We start from the raw sequence: 13,404 nt of genomic DNA on the forward strand, positions 1-13,404 counted from the left end.
ATGACATTACCTCTTTCGCCACAAGGTGGTGTCATCACATTCGGCACCTCCTATTTTTTTCTGTTCTGGATGTAATTAATTTGATTTCATGTTGAGACATCAGAAATGGGTACATTCAAAACAGTGTATTAATTAAATTTGAATGATTGTCCCTACTGGGAACAGGATGCAACTGAAAAGTATCCAAAATTAGTGTTAAAGTGTACTGTATCAAAACTGGTAGGCATTGGTTTTACATTTTGGTCATCTTAAGTGAGTTACAAAAGAAGGATAATATATTTTAAGCCGCTCTCAGTGTGATACGCAGCAGCTTAATAACATCTAAAAATAAAATAAGAAATACACGAGGATGCATTGTTAAAATTCAAAATTGAGCATGATAATTTAAAAAACATTTTATTTGAATTCATGTGATTTTGCTGTACCAAGGCTAAGGTGATAATTCAATTAAAGCACTGCATACTCTAAAAGCATTTCTTGAAGTTTTTACACCAAGTACCACCCCCCCCCCAAAAAAAATCACACTCCAAGTACCACGATCATAACCAACATTAAGATGAAGTGCTGAAAATATGAAGGCCTATTTAATATTTTCAATGTAGTCATTGATAGTGTAGTGCTACACTTGCCTAACTTTGGCACAGGCAACGTGGGTTCAATTCCCACTCAGTGATGGTATCGATGTGTGCTCTAAAACTGACTGGTGACAACTTCAGGGTGTAGTCTGCATTTTGCCTGAAGTTGGCTGGGATAGGCACCAGCAGTCCCGCGACCCTTGTGAGGATAAGTGGCTTAGAAAACGGATGGGTGGGTTTTTGAAATGTATTCAATGAACACTAACACTTCACTTGAATATAGGACAATGAAAAATTACTCTTAGACAATGTTCCACTTCAGATGTATTTCACGTCAAAGTTAAATATAACTGAACAGTAATTCAGCAGTGATTCTTCTGTGAACCACAAGAGGGAGCCAGCGTTCACTACTTCTACCCATTGCACACTTTTGAGTAGGGTATCCTTGCCCAAACGTGACAGAAAAAAGTTTCTATCTAGTAAAGAGATGGGGTGAGGGGGGGGGGGTGTCCCCTTACTATACTTCACACCTCCCGCCCTCTTTCTTTTCAAATGTGCCCTCTTACTCTATCTGTCCTCTCGTCTCCTCACTCACTGCATGGTGTGACACTTCTCTCACCTCTCCACCTAACATCACGCATTATTTCCCCCCCCCCTTTTAAAGAAATATTTTATGTATTTTTTTTAATTAATTATTATTTTATAACCCTTTCATCTGCATTCTTCAGGACGGGCTGGACAGGCGAAGGCATGTTGTGGAAAGCCCGGAGCAAGACTGATGTCATGCAGGTACAGTATATTCCATTTATTTAGTTAAAAAAAAGTAAAATTTGGGTGAGTTCACTGCGTCTTGAAACTGTGGGTGGTTGCGGGGGAGGGGGGGGTGTATCAGATATATTTATCCACAATTCACAAGAAGAACGTGGATATCTGCGAGTAAGAAAAAAAAAGTAGTTCAAAGAGAACATGCAGCTCCATTCAAAGTTGGAAATGGTGCGTTTATGGTCTTTTAAAAGTGTGCGGTCATGTACAAATGGACTGAATATATCTCTTTAAGAAAAGTGGAGCTCGTTGACCCCTCCCCTCATTCTCCCAGCTGAAGCAAACCTATAAGTAGTGGCTTCATGGAGCACATCCACGCCTCCGTCAATGTGTGCGCGCGTGTGAAAGTGTGTGTGCGCGCGTGCACGCGTGCATAGGAGTGCGTGTGTGTGCGTGTGTGTGCGCGCGCGCGTGTGTCCGTGCATTTTTTTCTTGCGTGTAAAGACATCGAGCACACAAGAAAGTTGCTTCAATGGATCCGTGAAAAGAAGCTGGATTACATTTTGGAGAATTTGGGCGATCACTTGGAGGGCTTAGCATCCTGTTGATTTGCTCGTTATTATTATTATTGGACATTGAGGGTCTTCACCGGGGTCCAGATGTTAATCCACACCTATTCGGCTATGGTGAGTGTGGTGCTTTTCACGCATTTTATTTTATTTTATTTTATTTTTTGGGGAGGAGGCAATTTAACGCTCTAACGCAATTCACATCTCTGCAAGTGTTTGTAGGCCAAATGAAATGACTTTAAAAAGTGGATTATTTGTCATCTTTTAACGATAGAGCATACATTAAAAATTGTTTTGTCCGTTTTTAAGTGTCACATGATATAAAGTGGCGTACAGGAGGAGGGAGGGCATGTCTGTGACAAATAATGGAGGCACATTGATCCGGCTGACCCAGCTCTTGGAAAGAAAAAAAAAAATCCAATTTTGTCAGGATGTGTGTGAGCGTGAATTTAAGCGTGAATGGATGAGCAACTTTTTGACTGACAATTCCTGCAAGAATATTTGCGTGATTTTGACTGATCAACTTACAGCGTTTGTGTTGCGTATCACCTCAAAATGCATCATTTGGAAGTCATCCGATGTGCATTGCATATTCTTTGCGTGTTGGTGGATGCGACCAACTGATATTTAATTGCTTTTTGTGTTTTCTTCTTTTGTTTTGTAAAGACTTGGATAATAAAAGTTTCGGAATGTGCGTTTTGATTTCGTCCAGGAGCGCGCAGACGGACTGAGTAGCTCCTCACCGAGCGGGCGCCTCTCCCAGTTGTCGTCCCTCAACCAGGCCGCTTACTCCTCGGCGCCCCCCCTCTGCCACACTCCGGCCTCCGACTTCCAGCCCCCGTACTTCCCTCCCCCGTACCCGCAGTCCTCCCTGTCCTACTCCCAGAGCCAGGACTCGGCCTACTCCCACCTGTCGGACCCTTACACCTCCATTAACTCCATCCATCAGCATCAGCAAGCCGCGTGGCACTCCCAGAGGTCACGCTCCGACGACGGGGGGCTCTTGTCGCAAACGCATCGGGCTCTCGGGCTCGACCCCCGTAGGGAGTACGCGGCCGTCCCGCGCCTGCTCCACGGACTCGGGGAAGGGGCCGCGGCTCTCGGAGATGGACCCCTCGGGATGCACATAGGACATCACGGCCTGGATGAGCTTCAGGTAAGCCCCCTTTCCCCCCCTCCCCCATCTCGTCGGCACGCGTAAAGTTCAAGTTTACACTGAAAATAAAAGGCAAAAATCCGTTGAATCCATTCGAATACGTCGGTTGCCCGAAATAAGAATGTTAAATTAAAATTTGTTATTGTCTTGTTTTTGGAGGAAGAGCGGTGGAAATAAGTTTCCGAGATTTTTTTTTTTTTTATCATGTGCAACCCATGGACGTGATCAATACTAAGTAATTATTTTAGTGATTTGAAATTGAAAAGGGTCTTCTGAATTTCATTAATTTAAACATGGTTACACGTGATTAATATGTATTAAACGTCTTTTATTGTTTTATTCTGGAGGAGCAGATGGGGGAATCACGTCACGTTGCCACATTTTTAATCAACCTGATCAAATGAGGTATTTGTTTTTCAGTGCACTCGTATACATATGTCGATGTGAAGCGAAAAATGTAACTCTAATTAACATTTCTAAATTGCTATACCGTTTTTAAAGCTTTCCCCCCAAAATAATGAAACATGACGTATTATAAGATAAGCCTAAACATTATTACTTCGATATTATGCCCCCAAAATACAGCTTTAAAATGATATTCACAGTTGGCAAATTACAATAAGATTTATAGTCTACCGTTATGAGGACAGTGTAAAAATAATGAGGGGAAAAACAAATGTTATAATAGTAAAAGTTAAAAAAATATTTAAATGCACCATTAAAATTATATTTAGGCATCGTGTTAATACAAAATATGTCATTTAAAGTAATTTTCGATTGCACTTCATTACTGGGGAAAATGGGAAATCAAAATAGTATTAATAGCACATTTCTAAACGCATTTCTACCACAAAATTGACAATGGTCTGTTTATTTTGACGTGCCACGTTTTCCTGTTAAACATTTGTTTAGATGTTCCCTAATTGTAAAGTTGATTAAAACGCATAATAACATTAAATTATGTTTTGTTACGTATCCAGCATGCATGTACAAATGGACATCTCAATGGATCCGACCGCGTATTTTTTTTACGCGTGGCGCATGAAACAAAGTGACCCCCTCCTTTTTTTTTTTTGCCCCCTGCATCTTTTTTCCCCCTTTTTGCCAGCCCATAAGAATAGTTTGTAAGGTTTATTGAGCAGTCAGCTTCTCGGCAGCAGGTGCAGCTGCAGACGCCGTTTGTTGCGTTGCGTGCGCACACAAACACACCGCGACCAATTGATGTGCACGCTCATTATTAAGAAAAGCGACATCGTGGGGGGGTGGTGGGGGGTTGGGGAGGGGGGCGAGCCACAAGAACCGAGTCAAGACCGACGTGTCGCTGCTAAACGGAGGCCTGCTCGACAAGCGTCTTTCTTTGATTAATGGACGATATCCTGCACCTTTAAAGCCGACTATGAATTTAGCACAAAGGAGCTCGCCTTGTCCCCTTTTTGCCGCTTGAATGAGTGCAGAAAAAGCATGAAACGGATTTAATTAAGTCAAACTGATACCAAGCGGCCTCATATTTTTTATGGCAACTCAGTTGCATTTTGTTAGTCTAGTTCAGAGCCAATTTTAACTTTTGTTTGTACAACACGCTCGTATAGAACTGAAAAAAAAATATTGCTGAGCGAGTGCGTTTTTTTTTTACAACGTAGACTTGTGAATGTTTAGCTAGAACTCACTGTGCAGAACAAAAGTATTTAAATGACATTCTCCCAACACAATCACAAGATGCGATAACTAAGACAAATATCAGTTACGTTCATATCCCTGCATACATTTGATTTTGCACAAAAGCAACTTGCATTTCAGCTTCATGCAACTTAATTCGATTATTGATTGAAGTGATGTGCTTTCAGTTTTACAACACACAAAGAATGAAATGCACTCCTAAAGTAAAATAAAACAAAATAAAAGACATATACGTTCTATATGTAGCACTCAAATACTTTACTATTCTTTGGCTTGTATGTATAGTGTCACACCCATTTCTAGTTATTTGACATAGAACCATTCATCACAGTTCTAAAGCACCAAATGATAACCAAATGGTTCTTGAATATTAATCCCAATATATTATATAAAGACCTCCATGGTGCTATATGAAATCATGGGTGCTATGGAACTATCACCTTTCTTATGAATTCCAGTGGTGCTAAATGGTACCAGGTATGCTATATAAAACCTCTGCAGCACCTTTAGCTTGTAGAGTGTACGTTATGTGACTTTTAAAGACAAAAGCTGTGTGTGTGTGTGTGTGTGTGTGTGTGTAGGCTATAAGGCCAGTGGATAAATGATAGTGACTGTCTGTCTGACACAGGGAATGGAGGAAGGATCAGCCTTGGGCATCCTGGACCACTCTGTCATTAAAAAAGGTAAGCTTCCAATGTGTGTGTGTGTGTGGTGTGTGTGTGTGTGTGTGTGTGTGTGTGTGTGTGTGTGTGTGTGTGTGTGAATGAAGAGTGCGCTTGTGTCCAAAGTGTGCACCTATATAATTGTGCTATACATGCTGAAGGGGTTTTTGTGTTTAGTAATGGCGCTGCAACACCAGCCAGCCTTGCTGAAATACACATGGACACGCACACGCACACACACACACACACACACCACACACACACACACACACGCGCGCACGCACACACACTATAAATAATTCTGTTTTGCTATTTCATTTGAAGTCAAGAAGTCCTCTAATACTCAGCTGCAGACTTTTCACCCCAAAGGCACAAATTCTTAATGAACTGTTCATGGTCATATGAGAGAGAGAGTGAGAGAGAGAGAGAGAGAGAGAGAAGAAAGAGAAAAGAATGAGAGGAGAGAGAGAGAGAGAGAGAGAGAGATTGAAGTGAACAGGAAAGAGAAATGGGGCGAGGGGGAAAAATGACATGGTAAAAGTGGAGTTGTGGGGAAATTTGCTGTACAGTTGTGCTAACATTACAGATATTGAGTGTCATTTTCTTTTTCATTTTTTTATGTGTGTGTGGACATTTCAGGAGAAGACACAGCTGGATGGTTAGAAAACTCAAGTACGATTAGAAGCCAGTCGAGTCTGATAGAAGAAGGAGGTGGGGTGGGGGGATGATAGAAGTGGGGAGGGGAATATTAAGAATGTAAAATGAAATATTTTCTTTCAACACTTGTGTATTGTTGGTGAATTGCAAAGTTGAGTAGAATGCAGAAGAGAAAGCTTTTATTGTCATTGTATGATGCTGATACCACAAAACTAGTCGAAATAAAAGGCCTCACTTCACTCCTGTAGTGTACTCAAAATAAAACATGGCATCATTCATTTTTGAGTTCACTGCTTTGGAGTTCAGAAGTTTGGGTTTCGAATCCTGGCCATTTGTGGCCCCTGATTGGTTGGTGACTAGTTCGGGGTGTACCCCAATGCTCGCCAAAAGTCCGTTGGGATAGGGTCCAACTCATTGGTGAAGGAAATGAGGACGTGCTCTAAAAAATGAATGGCTGGGTGGTTGTTGGATCTTTCAGCAGAGTGAACTGCTGCTCGTTTGGTTTAGTATTTGGAAATTGCCATTTTTTTAGGAATCATCTTGGTGACAAGACACAATTGAAGTCAGTTGAGGAGCTTCATTTAGGCCTAAGTAAGGAGAGTGTGTCAATTACTTGCGGATTTTCATTATTGACAGTCAGGTTTGAGCAGGGCTTCACTGGACATTTAAAAGCTGATTCAGTCTAAACCACAGGTGTCAAACTCAAGGCCCGGGGGGCCAGATGCGGCCCACCACATGATTTTATGGCAAGGCAAATCATGCGTGTCAACGTCCATGATTTTTTTTTAATCTGTATCAAAATTTCAAATTGTCATATAAATGATGATGTTGAGATATGTTTTTGTTACCAAACATAAACAATAGTTGAAAAATCTATTCTGTTTGATTTCTGATTCCAAAATTGGTTGATATATTGATTGTGTAAAAATGATGGGTCAATTAAATATTTTATGGTTTCACATTCATAATGGCCCTCTGACAGAAACCATTATTACAATGTGGCCCACGCTAAAAATTACTTTGACACCCCTGGTCTAAACCTTCAAATTCCGACTCCCGGTACTTCACTTCATATTGTGTGGTATGTGGATATATGGATTTGTGGTTAAGGTTATACCTTTCCGGGCAGGGTTTGCAAATTTGCAACAGGTTTAATATAATCGAAAACATTAAATACAGAGTATCATTTTCTGAAAGTATCAGATTTTTCTCTCTGCAAAATTTTATTTGGTTCAGAGAGGGATAAATGACTAGGTCAGTTCCAAATGGACTGATGAAAAAGTTGTGAGTCTGAAATGGTTTCAAATGAATGTCTCTGAGGTGTGAGATAAAGTTATTTAAGAACATTTACATAAAACTGAACCAATTGCAAAACAACCTAAGCAAAAGAATCAACAAACAAGGCTCCACGATTCGAGCTGCCACCACTGGGCCACCATTAGACTGAATAGATTAGACAGGAGGGGATTTACAGAAACGCTCTTGGTGTCCTGGAGTTTTAATTTCCTTTTCAGGATAAACTTTAACCGTTATTTTGAATCAGCTACTCCCTCAGGTCCGAGAATTCCCAAAGACACTCTCCAAAATCCCGTTGAACGTCTTCTCACAAGAGTGGAAGCTGTTATAGCTGCAAGGGCAACAGCAACGGCAGCGTATCCTGCAATGACAAGTGTCTCATTACTTGAGTCCTTTAGTATAATTGGGGTGGGGGTGGGGGTGGGGTAAGAAGGGTGACGGTCGGCAATGTATTTTAAGCCATTTATTGAATGACAACTACCAGTAAAACACACATGTACAGAATAAAAATATTTGCAAGGAGCATTGAGAAGACGCTTGCATAGAACTAAGCACATCATAAATAGGTAAACAGGATTTGAGCCAGAGAACCATAAATTCCTCTTTCTTCCTTTTCTTTCCAGTTCCCATCCCATCCAAGCTGAACGGTTCGGCCCTGTCCGCCTTGTCCCTCGGTAAGGACGCCCTCGGGATGGGCGCCGTGTCTAACCCGGCCGAGGTTTTCTGCTCGGTGCCGGGCCGCCTCTCGCTGCTCAGTTCCACCTCCAAGTACAAGGTCACCGTTGGGGAGGTGCAGCGGCGGCTCTCCCCGCCAGAGTGCCTCAATGCCTCTCTGCTGGGCGGTGTTCTTCGCAGGTAAAAGGAAGCGCCTCGACGACACATTCAAAAAGTCGAGAACTTTGACATTTTCAACATCTATACTTTATTACACTTGTTTGAAAGTTTATTTTTAAAAAACGTTTTGTTTAAGCTTATCCTCTTCCAGTGAGGGAGCTCATTTGCCATCCCCCATACTAACCTGATCTGACACCGATGCATAATCACTTTTGTGGACCTTAAAAAGGAGTTAGGGGACAGCATGTCTTGATGACAAACTAACAAAAGTGTGAAAAATCAGGAGTCCGGCATAGTGAATTTTCCAAAGATGGTCTACAATACGTACCCTCGTTCGTCGATGGATAGTCGCAATTGAGAAACGGGGAGATCGTATCATAAATTAGCATTAAAATCCCCACTTTTTGGGCCTTGTGTATATTGCCTACCTTTAAATCACAGCTCCATCTGCTGCACCTCCAGATCACAACCCCACAGGGCCCCAATGCAAGTGGACTGTAACAAAAAGAATATGTAGAAATAGAGGGCGTTTTCTTTTTACAATGAAATGTGATGTTTCATGTTATGGATTTGTTGTCGTGGAGAAAGAAATTAGCATTTTTGGTCTAATTTGTCAAGAGAGGCTTTTTACTTTTTCCAATCACTGTGGATGACAACATAATCTTCATATTTTCCTTTCGGTTTGTCCCATTAGGGGTCACCACAGCGTGTCATCTCAGATGGACGCGTATTTGTTTGGCACAGTTTTACGCCAGATGCCCTTTCTGACGCAACCCCTCTGCATTTTAGCTGAGGAGAGAACCTTACAGCATCTGGTATTCCCAGGCGGTCTCCCATCCAAGTACAAACCTGCTTAGCTTCCGAGATCGGGCGTTCTCAGGGTAGCATGGCCGTAAGTTATGACAACACCATCTAAATATTAAAATAGGGTTAGGGTCTTGATTGATTTAAATTTTGGGATCTTATGAGGTGGAAATTACAGGGAGAGCAGTGACATTGACGGAACAGGGACATCTAAAGGTCCTGTATTTTTTCCATCTAGATTTCCAGAATGACTCCCAAAAATGGACTCAGTATAAAAGTGTCACTTACATTTAAAAAAAAAACAACCTTGTATTTGTCATATGAGTTTGCAAAAAAAAAGAAACAAACAACTACTTCCGTTTGACCCAGTTTTGTATCTGCTTTGTCCATATTTGGCTAAGACCGCCCCCTTTCATCTGATTGGTTACCTCCACTCTTGAAAGCACACTTAGAGAAATTCAAATGACACATTTTCAGGCCTCCTGGCTGAAAAGGATTTGGAACTCTAGAATGTGTGGATGATGTAAATCCATCTTTCACATTTAACAAGGTACCATAGAGGGCATATTCCATCCCAAACGCTAGAGCAAACTGGTTTGGCAAAATATTTCCCATTTTAATGACAAATTCAGAGAAGCAATAAATTCCCCATCCGTGGCTTTACTTGGTGCAGAAGACTTCAGAGTTTTATTATTCTGCTATGTTGTCACGATGACTGAGGGACTGCGACAAGGACACCAAAGGCACATTTTAATCTTGACAAGGGCCCGACCGATGTGGATGTTTTTAGGCCGATGCTGATTGCAATATTTGGCAGAATATGTAATGTATTGTGCATTTCGGCAGCATTAAATAAAAAAAAGTCACACTGTCACAACATAACATGTGACAATAGCTGTCCGAAAGGGACTTAAGATGATGGAAAGCAGAGACAAGCAAATGCTGAAAATTTAGAATAAAATTCTGATAACGGATTAATTGGCCAATCAGGAAAAAATAAAAAATGTTTGTATTTGAAAATTGCTAAGGCCTAAAAATGGCTCATTAACTGTCCAGACACTAAAACTCTTGTACTGTATTCACAATGAGCGGACCGAGGTAAGTCATGGAACTGATGCACGTCTGCAAAATCCCGAGAAGGATTTGAAATCCCACATTTCCGCAGCGGTCTTCTCGGTCTCTTTGAACCTCTTTCAGGATGTATTCTGAGTAAAAGCACTTATACAAAGTAACTGTGAGGTCAGAGCTTGAGGACCCAAAATGGGTCATGGGACTAAATCACAAGAGCAGGCAACGGTTTAATGAACTCGGGCCTCGGGGCGAGAGCGCAAACTCATGGATGGGGCTCATTAAAGGATCTAAAGGCAAGAAAAAGTTTTTTTTTTTTTTTTTTTTGGTGTCCTCTGTGGAGAGAAACAACTTGATGATGTTCTGTCGCTGTCTGTCATGACTTGAAAAAAATGAGCATAAATACATATCAACAGGCCCTTAAAGGGGAGAAAACAGGGCAGGAAATAGAACATACAAGACACATTGGAGTCTTGACAGCGATCATAAGGGGATTTCAGTGGGTTAACACACACACACGCGCACACACAAACAGATCGGACCATATACTAAAAACTGCTCTCTGTCTCCATCTCCCTCAGGGCGAAGTCCAAGAATGGTGGCCGCTGTCTGAGAGAGCGTCTGGAAAAGATTGGCCTCAACCTGCCCGCCGGGCGACGCAAGGCAGCCAACGTCACTCTGCTAACATCTCTGGTGGAGGGTAAGACGCACAGACACAAACACACACACACACACACACACACACGCACGCACGCACACACACAGACCTATGCATATCCTAATAGACAGAGACATAGAGAAATATGTTTGGATTAGCTGATGTGAATATTAAATCGGGCATGGGTGGCGCACATACACACACACATGTCCAGGGTGACGTTCAAAAAGTGGAAGCCAAAGACCAGTGAACTGCGTAAGTAGTGCAAGTGAGAAAATGGTTGCACAATGTTTCTCCTGACTTGACTTGACAAAGCAGCAGATTGTGCAGCACTTGAAAGCATTTTCACGGCTCCCGAAAAAAAGAAAGCCCATCCAGATGTCACAATAACTGCCGTGTTTTCACTGTGCTAAATTTAATCCTTTAATAAACTTGCAGTGCCTCCGTCCTCACCATCCTCCTACTCATCCTCCTTTCCTAGGTGAGGCCGTCCATCTGGCGAGGGATTTCGGGTACGTGTGCGAGACCGAATTCCCCGCCAGAGCCGCCGCCGAGTATCTGTGCAGGCAGAGCGAGCCCGACCAGCTCCCGACCCGACGCAGCATGCTGCTCGCCACCAAGTGAGTGGGACTTCCAGCACATAGGGTGGAATCTGACATTGGGTACACTTGCAATGAGAAGCCAAAACGTTCACCGGATATCTCATTTGGTACCAAATCTGTTTAGATTCAATGCAGGAGCTATGATTTATACCACTGGGGAGCTTTTTTTTTTTAATATGAAACAATAGAATACGAATAGTGGTGGCCAGTGGAGTTTTCCCCAAGGGTGACGTCAGCTGATATGGTTCCATAAATGGACAGGTAATGGCCGCTGGAAATTAATACCCTTCCTTTGCTTTATCTTTTGCAATAAAGTGAAGCTAATGCGCATCAAACTTTTAACAAGTCTATTTTGTCCGTGTCAAGGTGACCCGGCAGCAGTGGGGCAACACCCTCGCGCACTCTACTGACCAGCCACTGAATAGGTGTTTTCTGAGTGATGAGCTGACGCTTGGTCGACTTTTTTTTTCTTTGCACTGTGAGCTACAATTTGAGATACGAGTGAACGTTAGATACACACCAACATTCGCTTGGGATTCTGTACTTTACTCACGATGAGCAAATTGATATAATATTAACGTGTCGTCACCTCACAGTCATGCTACGTTTTCCTACTTCTTTTTGGTGACTGCGGGATCATATATTTAACAAGATTGATGTATTGTGCAGAAGTAGGTTATGGTTACAAATTCAAAAATATGCACGATCATTTTAAGCAATTTAGAAACCCTTTCAAAAGTGGGATCTGATGAACACTAGCATTACCGCGCGTTATCATTGTTGAGGCGGAACTACTTATTTTGATTGTGATTGGATCGCCATTGAACATGCAGGTGTACCTAATTTTGTGGCAAGAGAATGTATGTTTTCCAGAGAAAATATTCAAATGGTGCCGCTCACCTCCTTTATCTCTATCAAAGGGAGATCTGTAAAGAGTTTGTGGACCTCATGTCCCAGGATCGTTCCCCGCTCGGGGGCAGCAGACCCACCCCCTGCCTGGAGCCCAGCCTCCAGGGGAGCCTCACCCACTTCAGCCTGCTTACTCATGGCTTCGGCACGCCCGCCATCTGCGCCGCGCTCTCCGCCTTCCAGAGCTACCTGATGGAGGCCGTCAAAATGCTGGACAAAGGAGACGGAGGAGGGAAGGGCCACCACGACAAAGAGATGAAGCACCGTAAATAAACGGTGATGAGGAAGAGGCGCGGGGAGGGGGGGGGGGGGGATTCAGAAAAAAAAAACAGGCCAAAACTCCTCTGTGGTGCAACCTTTGGGACAAAATGAGAGACCACCCTGGACCCCCAGGCATAAGGAGGCGTACTGTAATGTACTGTAATGTTTGTCTATAAACCTCGCTTCAAATGGACCTCTCTTTTCAGCAGCATCCACATCAGGATGAACTCCTACATTTGGCAGTATTGTTTTATTTCACACTTCTCTATTTTATTTTATTTTATTTTTTTAAATGACGTGTTGGTGGAAGCGGATTTTTCAAACATTTGGGACTCATGCCGGACGTGTCGTGTATAAGCCATATCTGAGGCAACAACCTGCTGTTTTGCTCACAGACTTCATGCTCGGCTTCGATTTGTAGTTCTTAGCAGGGTGCTCGTGGGAAATGGAGTTGCATGTTTTGTCTTCAGTGGACGAGGAAGATGGAAAGTCCAGGAAAAGGCGAGGGTCGGCTTTTATTTGGAAGTTCTCTGTGTCGTGTACATAGGTTAAGAGCAAAAATCATTTTGTACTTTGTGTGTGTGTTTATTATTAATGTTATTACTGTTGTTATTATTGTATTACAACATAAATGTAATATATTATTTAAAAAATAAGAATGGATGTGTTTTATTACTGTTTTTAATATTTTGATCAGGTAAATCGGAGCAAAAAAATACTTTGGGGGGCTTAACTGCTTTAAAGGCAATACTTAGAATACTTCCATGTACACACTGCCCTACAGTGAGGCCAGTTCCTTTATTTTTTTGCTGTAGACTGAAAACATCTGACATCCAAGGATGAATATAACACAAGATCATCTTTTCCGATTTTATTTCCAGATACATCTAAATCTCGACATGTTACACAACTGG

At 42.2% G+C, this 13,404-nt stretch overlaps 1 protein-coding gene across 2 annotated transcripts in view; it reads left to right on the forward strand.

The window, feature by feature from the left end:
- The window catches only part of tfap2e (transcription factor AP-2 epsilon), a 12,720-nt gene extending 218 nt beyond the window's left edge, over window positions 1–12,502 (forward strand). The window contains exons 2-8 of one of the 2 annotated variants that reach the window (XM_061802454.1): window positions 1,304–1,364; window positions 2,619–3,062; window positions 5,368–5,422; window positions 7,978–8,209; window positions 10,642–10,760; window positions 11,200–11,338; window positions 12,241–12,502. In XM_061802454.1, the coding sequence (XP_061658438.1) occupies window positions 1,326–1,364; window positions 2,619–3,062; window positions 5,368–5,422; window positions 7,978–8,209; window positions 10,642–10,760; window positions 11,200–11,338; window positions 12,241–12,502 (1,290 nt within the window). In that variant the 5' untranslated portion in view covers window positions 1,304–1,325. Of the gene's footprint in view, window positions 1–1,303; window positions 1,365–1,888; window positions 2,024–2,618; window positions 3,063–5,367; window positions 5,423–7,977; window positions 8,210–10,641; window positions 10,761–11,199; window positions 11,339–12,240 lie in introns of those variants that run through there. The other variant, XM_061803329.1, reaches the window with a different exon arrangement.
- Window positions 12,503–13,404: the final 902 nt, after the last annotated feature.

This window comes from Syngnathoides biaculeatus, chromosome 1 (genome assembly GCF_019802595.1).
Source record: "Syngnathoides biaculeatus isolate LvHL_M chromosome 1, ASM1980259v1, whole genome shotgun sequence".
NCBI lineage: Eukaryota > Metazoa > Chordata > Actinopteri > Syngnathiformes > Syngnathidae > Syngnathoides > Syngnathoides biaculeatus.